Source organism: Pyrus communis, chromosome 4 (genome assembly GCF_963583255.1).
Source record: "Pyrus communis chromosome 4, drPyrComm1.1, whole genome shotgun sequence".
NCBI classification, from domain to species: domain Eukaryota; kingdom Viridiplantae; phylum Streptophyta; class Magnoliopsida; order Rosales; family Rosaceae; genus Pyrus; species Pyrus communis.
The window spans coordinates 3,641,218-3,649,138 of NC_084806.1; the positions used below are offsets into that span (position 1 = coordinate 3,641,218).

Sequence of the window (7,921 nt, forward strand, 5' to 3'; positions counted from 1 at the left end):
CTGAAATTTATTTTGTGCAGTTCGTGCTTTATTTCTATCTATAAAACCTAAACATTTAATAGTACGACCACCCAAGATTCGAATCCTGAATCTGCTACTAGATACGATAAGACGCTAATGCGTACAACGAGGACAAAATTTTTTTTCATATAACAATTGTATCGTCATGTGATGTTAATTAATTCATGTATAATTAGTTGCATGGTTATTTTATAAACAGTAGATATACAGATGTACCATTGTATCGTTCTTATCGATATTCTATGCCACCGACGATCGACAAGAAAGGAGACTGGAATTTCCATGGCGCGTGATCATATCTCCTCGCGCACATAGCGGCAGGTGAAACGCCGCTTTTAGCACATGTCGTGGACCACCTTCTTAATTTCTATGCTGATACTCATGACTGGGACTAAGAGAGCTGCTCAATATATACGGCATGCGTCCTCTCTCTCTCTCTCTCTCTCCTCTGCTGTTCTGACATTGACATTGAAGACTCTGACTACATGACACCATGCCACTTAAGCTTGTTCATGCATGCATGGTGAAAGCCTTCATTTTAATCATGAAACTCCCTGCCTCACTTCTCCTCCTCCAATCATTTTCATTGAGGTCAAGTGTTTTATGACTTTTGCCACAGTAACGATATTTTACATACTCTTTAGCCTCATTTTTCTATCTCTGAGATACTTTATTTGTATATCTTTGCAGGGATTCGTGAAGGAAATTTGATTTGGCGTCTACTTTTTAGGTTTGGAGTTTGACTTTCTTCGAGGATGTGGCGGCGACGGCAATCTGGTTAATGCTGCTCGAGATTAGGGTTTTTTTGTTGTTTGTTTTTTTAGCATTCGGGCCTAATTTTATGTGCACCTCCCATTGTATCTTGGGTAGCAGCTCTAATTTTGCTTGAAACTTTTACTTTATCAGTTGTTGTTTACCTGACTTTTTTAAAGCCTTGTACTAATTTTTAATATAATAGAAGTTCTCTTCTTGATAAAAAATAAAAAATAAAAATAAAAAATCATGCAACTCCACACGCTCTTTTGGAATGGAACCGATAATGTATGCATGCACTGATGCACACAGTGAACTTATGAAAATTAAACCATATATACACGGGGAGGATTCGTGACAATTATTTATACAAGTTTTTGTGAGGCTCACTTTATAATATATTTTAACAATTTGAACCGTCTATTTTTTAGAATATCTTTATAAATCATCTTTGCAAAAATTAAATAAATCCAAAACAAATTTAAACAATCATTTGTAGTGAAGACAATAAAAGAATACGGTTCTACAAAAAATTATGTCTAATTTAATTTCAAAAAATGTATAAAATAGTGGTGCAACGAATTCGTCCCGTATGTATAATTTAATTTCTAAAACGCGGGCTGAAACTTACTATCAGCTAATTCGAGATCGATTGAATTTTATGTTTTACTCATATTAAGTTGCAGTTAGCCTCATTTGTAGACACCATAATATGATATATCAACACCATTTTGACCATTGTACCTTTTCAATATCGGCGGCATCAACAATATAGTGGTTAATATATTTGTAATATAATATTTAGGGATCTTCCTAAGTTAGGGTAACTTTATTCACCGGTGCTTTCCAGGGGGTTTTTTTTTTGGTGTTTTAACGAAAAGCCTACAGTATTGTTCATTTTAATGAAAAACCACATTTTTACACTAAAAAGTCAATCATGGTACTATTTACTTTACCATTTATTTTGTCCTTATCATTAAACTTAAAGTTTTCAAGTTCTTTTCATTATTATTATTATTATTATTTTGGCTTTAAAGGGACATTTATGTCAAAGTACACTGGTCGCTGATTAGCAGTTAATTAACTAGTTAGTACGTTCCTCTCTGAATCTCAAAACGAATTTATATGATGCTTATGCATGGAAATACTAGCTAGGTAGGCAAACATAAATTAATCATGTCGCACAGGTAATTGGCACTTTACGCCAGTCGGCCGGTAAGAAAGCTTTACGTAATTGCCCGAAAAAGACGAAAGAAAGATAAACAAAGGTGAAGTGGAAGAGTGAAAAAAGCAATGTCGGCTAAAGCAATACGTACGCAAACTCAGCGGACAATTATACAACTAGGGCAATTCACAAGTCCCCGAAAAAACCAATAGGTTTCAAGGTTCAAATCGACAAACTACATTTCCTAATTCATTTATAAACCTATCGAAAAGGATTACGAAACAAATTCAAAACGATCGATGCATGATAGACACGTACAGATATCACAAACACACACACACACACACACACACACAGACACACACAGATATAGAAGCTTTTGATTGAGGGATTTCTGTTTAGGTTTCTCTCCTGGAGCCATGGTTTCCGTCTGCGCAATGGTGACCCAATGCATGCGCTTGGGTCTCTCGACTCCATCTGCCTATTGTTTCTTCAGTGAGTTTCTCCTGTTTTCTATCATCTCTACTTGCGGAATTGACCTGCCCCACTTGATGGTCCTACGAAGCTTGTCTCACGCCCCACACACACACACACACACACACACACACATATATATATATATATATATATCATTGTCAGAAAGTTAATATGAAAATATATTATCAGATCTCAGCAATTAGTTAATCAAATATCGCAATTAACGTTGTGAATGAATTTCCTTAGGATGTTCAATTAAATGTACAAAAGGAAAGAGTCTAAGTCAAGAGGTACATTCTGTTAATTACATACAGAGCTTAATATATACTAGTTAAGAAGCTGAAGATACTACGTGCACCTGCTAGTCAAGCCTGCAATATATCCGCATGCATGCGTGGCCTGCAGATACGTTAACCAAGCTTTAACAATATTAATGCTACATATATATCCCACCTACACAACAAAGATTTGCGTTAATTAAGTAGGTACTATCTACTAATTAAACCATGATTAGAATCAACGAAAATACAATTTGCATATCTCATGGACAATACAGGCTTTTGCGTGTTTGTACTGCAGCCATTATGAATGAGAATTATACGCGGTTCTTCTTTTGTAAGCTTTTTCCCCTTTTCCTTTCTAAAATATTTTGATCAATCCCAAATTCTCAGTTGACGCATATTTTGATCTATATAAAATATATAAATGCACATTTTCTACCCCTTATTTTTACTTGAGGCATATATCATGAATGCATAAATTAATCTTAGATTGCATACCACCTCTTGTACTATTTGATAATCATTTCAGTTTTTAACTTTTATATTTTTGTGAAAACAAAATACTGGAAACCGTTTGGTAACTCTTTTTAGTTTTTAGATCAATTGAAAACTCTTTTTAGTTTTTAGACCAATTGAAAACTAAAAACCAAAATGAAGCTAAGTTTTGAAAGCTAAAGAAGTAGCTTTTTATGTAGATGGCGCTTTACCACAGTGGCGGAAAGTAATCATGTGCGCACCCTAATGTTGGTTCGATCCCCACTGCTCCCCCTCCCTCAATTTTCTGAATTGAAAAATAATTACTAAACAAGTTTTTCGTTTAAAAAAATTGAAAACATAACTAAACACACAAAATCAAGTCAAGTTTTGAAAACTGAACTTGAAAACAAAATTAATGTAAAAAACGTCTCGTTAAATTTTCAACTCACATGCTTGATGATTTGACATCCACTTTAATATTTTTTTTCTAAAAAAAAATGTTTTGAGAAATGAATTTTTGCTGTTAGAGATCGTAATAACGTCTGTGGTTTCCAAGAATAACAGTTATAACTTTCGCATGAGCAGATATGGATTGCAAATATGCAGATGATGAAATCAATCCAAATCCCCACAAGGAAAAAAAAGTAAAATGAATTATCACGTCTTAGAGCTTCCTTTAACTTGCTTTGGCTGAAAGAGAAATTAAAGTTGGCATGCAATAATCAAAAGATAAAAGATAGTCAACAACCTAGCAACCTAGCAAAAGATCCCAAGCGTAGCAGATAAGTTCGTAGCCAATGAGAAGTACATGATGTTGATAGTGGTGCATAAAAAGCCACAAGGAAACAATTAGATACACAAAATTATATGTATATACTAGTCATATAGAATAAGAACCACTCAATTATACTTCACGTTTGTGTTTTTTAATTAAAAAGGAAAACACCTCTACTTTAATTAATTCCACAGATTTCAGAAGATTTCGGAATTAAAAAGCTACATTCTTCCAATCATGCGCCTAAAGTAACTTCTCCAGAAATCGAAATTATTATATAATTAAGTTGCTATAATTCTTAGTCTTCATCATCCCTTCAACTTCTAGGGTTTTCAAACCAACAGTACTATTGCCTACATTCTGGTGATTAATATATATCTGCGTGTGTTCAACCTAATAAGCTAGCTAGATGATTGTTAAGAAGTAAGTACAAACGTCAGGTTATGAACTTTTATAATAAGAGAGCAACCTCCACGAGTACACTGCCATTATAACGTCTTATGTTATGAAAGTTATTTTCCTAGGCATTATAAATTGGATAGTACTATCCACATATCTATTTTTACTTCTCACACACCACTCTCAATTTCCGGCTAGTGAATTGAATGAATTGAAGCAGATCAATGGCAAAAGATTAATAAGGGTGTGTGAGAGGTAAAAATGAGTGTGTGAATAACATTATCCGATAACTAAAAAGTACCATCTTCATTATATACATTAAATAGTTAAATAATTCAAGTGAAATATTGGTGTATTATTACCTTTTACTCCAGTCGTCATCGATTTCGCATTCCAAGAGGTACAATGTCTCCAAGAAGCCCTTCATCGGTAGGAAGAGGTGGGGTTGGCTGAGGATCAATGAAGTGGGATGATCCTCCTGCAGCTTGATCATCGTCATGACGCGGGACTACTGCTTGGTGCGACGCCGTTGGGGTCAAATTAATAGGACTAGTTATTTCTCTGGGTCGAATTGTTGGATAATACATGAACTGTGAGGCTGGAGACAGCTGAGCCAACTGGTGGCCTGCAAAGCTAGATTCATGACCAATTACTCCCCCACGAGGGAATGCAACGGTATGATGACAGTGTTGGCCTTCATATGTGGTAATTACAGTTGTGGGATCTTCAGAGGAACGCTCAACTCGTTTCTTCACAGTGCATTTGGTATTTGTGCAGCGATAATAGCTCCTGCAAATTAAACAACAAAAGATTGAGTGTGAGATTCTGCATATAAAAATTATAATGCATGTATTCTGGTGATTAATATCTGCATGCATATCTAATAAACTAATGATTCTTGGTTTGCAAAATAAACAGCAAAAGATTCAGTGTCAGATTGTGTAAGATGATGCATATACATTTAACTGTTAGAATATTCTTTTGTTCCAATAATTCATAACCACTTTGAAGTTGTTTAATCCCAAATTTGTAAACTCTGTCCCTCTTCTCAGTTCACAATCTTTAGATTAAAAGTTAGTTTTTTTAGTGTAGCTAGATAGTGGCACACTCGCAATCTGTACAATCTCTAGGTCTATTTCCGAGGCTTGGAAATTTAGGGTAAAAAAAAAAAATTAAAGCTATCAGTTATAAGAAATTAAGAAAAATATTTCCATATTTAGATGACAAGGATAACAGTCTCAAAATGAAAATATATAGCAAGTACCAACATTTTAGTGGAGATGGTAATTAAATAGTTGCAGACCTTGGAAATGGACTATTTTTAACAGCCTTCTGACCATATTTCCGCCAACGGTAGCCATCCTCCAGATGATCAACTTCACTCTTTGTCACGAATGCGAATCGTTGCTGCCGGATTCTCTTCGGCCCCTTCTTTTTAACCTTACTCCTACAAAATATTTTACCTACAATTATCACAACAAAAACAATATCTTGAAAAATCCAAAGAGAAAAAAAACCCAAAAGATAAGTGAATTCTATGTCATATATTGCAAATTAAACGGAAATGCCATATAAAAGTACCACATATATATTCATGCATGGTTAGTTTCTAATGTGATCCGACTAAAACGTAATGCATATAATTATTGACATCAGTCCACATGATGGCTCAGAAGATATTGACATATGTCAACACTAGTGTGGTATATCATGCATTACGTTTTACCTTAAACTTAAACTGTTAGGGAATAAACCTGTAATTCGTATCAAAGTAAATTAACTCTCAATTCCAAACAATAGCAAAGGGTTCAACATAGTCGGTAGTCGGCAACTAAAAGTGAGGTGGTGCATGTAATTATAAGCCACCATTATTAGGAAGAAATCCAAAAATATGGACCACAAATTAAAGAAGAATCCCATGGCAGGAATATCATCATCGCCCAACTCTCCCTTTATTATGGTAATGCAAATGCTACTTAGAGACAAATATGTCACATGCATCATCCATCACTTACTTACACAAATGCTATTGCAATATTCGCAGTAGCGTTCAATAATTCATACAGCTGACCTCACTTAACGAGATAAAATCTTGTTATTGTTTGCAAAAAAAAAAATCCCTACAGCAAGAGCTATCACATAATTACATTATTGTTCCTAATTAAACCTAAATCATTTAAAAACAAGCATATATAATAAAACTCGCCTTATTTCCACCATGTTCTCACTCTTTACCAAAAAGTGTGAATTTTGGCACGCCATTTCCTGCCGTTAAATTTGCTTTGCCACGCCCTAATTCTCTGTGGAATTACGAAAATGCCACCCCAACTTGCATGAACTCTGTGTGTGTGGGTACAGCTCTAATAGTTTCTCACTTTCTAAAGCGTACGGACGGAGACCCCAATTGCAGATTTTGCAAACCCGTTCTGATATTTTTCATTTTTATCCATTTAATTATTTATTTTGTAAAAAGATCCCTGCCTCAGTTGTAGCCCACGAAAAGCAAGTTAATTACGCAATAAGCCATTATTAATCAATAATACTCAATCATGGAAACCCAACTCACTGTATCTCGGGCGGTGGTTTGCCGCCGGAGCCTGCAGACCTCTCGGGAGGATCCTCGCTGGAGCTCGTAGACGCGGACTGATTGGTCGAAGCGGATCCGACAACCGGGGCCAGGTCGGAGCTCCGAAAGGCGGGGCTGCTACTGCTGCTGCTGTTCTCCAAAACAAGAGGACTACTGCTAGTATTTCCCGCCAAATCGGACATGTCGTCGGCGGCGGCGATGGGGTCGAGGCAGGGGAAGACTTCATCGGGTTTGGAGGCGTCCGGGTTGAAGTTCCAGCCGAAGTCGCTGAGTATGTTGCTGTCTCTGTCGTGGGTGGTACTGAAGAAGTAGACGCTGTCGGAGCCCGGAGGCCAGGTGGACTGAGTCGTGAACTCGGTCGTGGTTAATGGATCGTGTTTTTCGTTGTTGTCGTCCATGAGAATCGATCAGGACGATCCGCCGTGGAGTGGTGGATTGGAATCGTCCGGGAGAATTGAGCATGAATTAGAAGGAGGAGGGGAGAGAGAAGAGAAAATTAGGGTTTTGGTGAGTGAGTGTTGGAAAGGACGCGTTGCTTTTAGAACTTTATGAAGGGGGGCTGCAAAGCTTAGTCTCGTCATGCACAGTTGCAATATATGGAGAGAGGGAGGGAGGTGGAATGAATTAGAAAAAAGGAATCAAATGGAGAAGGAAGGAAGGGGGGAGAATAGAGAAAAGATAGAAAAGTCGCCGTCAACCTTTCAAGTATGTGCCCGGAACGTCTTAAATCATGAGGAAATTTTTTCAATAATATATGATTTACCGTCTTATGTTTCGAACACTTAAAAAATGGCTCCAATATAGTACTGGAGTCTCATATTTATGCAAAGCAAGGAGAGAATGGAGCAACTAGCCCCGCATCCGTCTACATAAAAAGAACGATGGTTTTGTATTGAAGAGTATTCATTCTTGCATTCGTTGGAATTTTTCTCTTAATGTTGTTTGTATCTAAAAATGAAGACAAAACTCATGTCTACTTATTGAGT

General features: G+C 36.4%; 1 protein-coding gene across 3 annotated transcripts; it reads right to left on the bottom strand.

Annotated features, from left to right (window-relative positions):
* Window positions 1–2,596: 2,596 nt before the first annotated feature.
* On the bottom strand, window positions 2,597–7,705 carry LOC137730454 (probable WRKY transcription factor 57). Of its 3 annotated transcripts, none has more exons than XM_068469443.1 (4): window positions 6,915–7,705; window positions 5,652–5,795; window positions 4,711–5,137; window positions 2,597–2,815 (listed from the first exon to the last, which is right to left on the bottom strand). In XM_068469443.1, the coding sequence occupies exons 1-3, from the start codon at window positions 7,331–7,333 to the stop codon at window positions 4,726–4,728; spliced, it is 975 nt and encodes a 324-aa protein (XP_068325544.1). In that variant the 5' UTR covers window positions 7,334–7,705; the 3' UTR covers window positions 2,597–2,815; window positions 4,711–4,725. The 3 variants fall into 3 exon arrangements, with proteins under 3 accessions (XP_068325544.1, XP_068325542.1, XP_068325545.1); XM_068469441.1 differs by having other exon boundaries at window positions 2,597–2,869; window positions 6,915–7,704; XM_068469444.1 differs by lacking the exon at window positions 2,597–2,815 and having other exon boundaries at window positions 4,675–5,137; window positions 5,652–5,811; window positions 6,915–7,303.
* Between the last annotated feature and the right edge of the window lie 216 nt (window positions 7,706–7,921).

Excerpts from the sequence above, each read along its gene's own strand:
- LOC137730454 (XM_068469443.1), bottom strand. The coding sequence starts at position 7,333 with ATGGACGACAACAACGAAAAACACGATCCATTAACCACGACCGAGTTC. Across the intron at positions 5,796-6,914 it reads AAACCACCGCCCGAGATACA|GAGTAAGGTTAAAAAGAAGG; the intron begins GTGAGTTGGGTT and ends AATATTTTGTAG. Across the intron at positions 5,138-5,651 it reads AAAAATAGTCCATTTCCAAG|GAGCTATTATCGCTGCACAA; the intron begins GTCTGCAACTAT and ends TTTAATTTGCAG.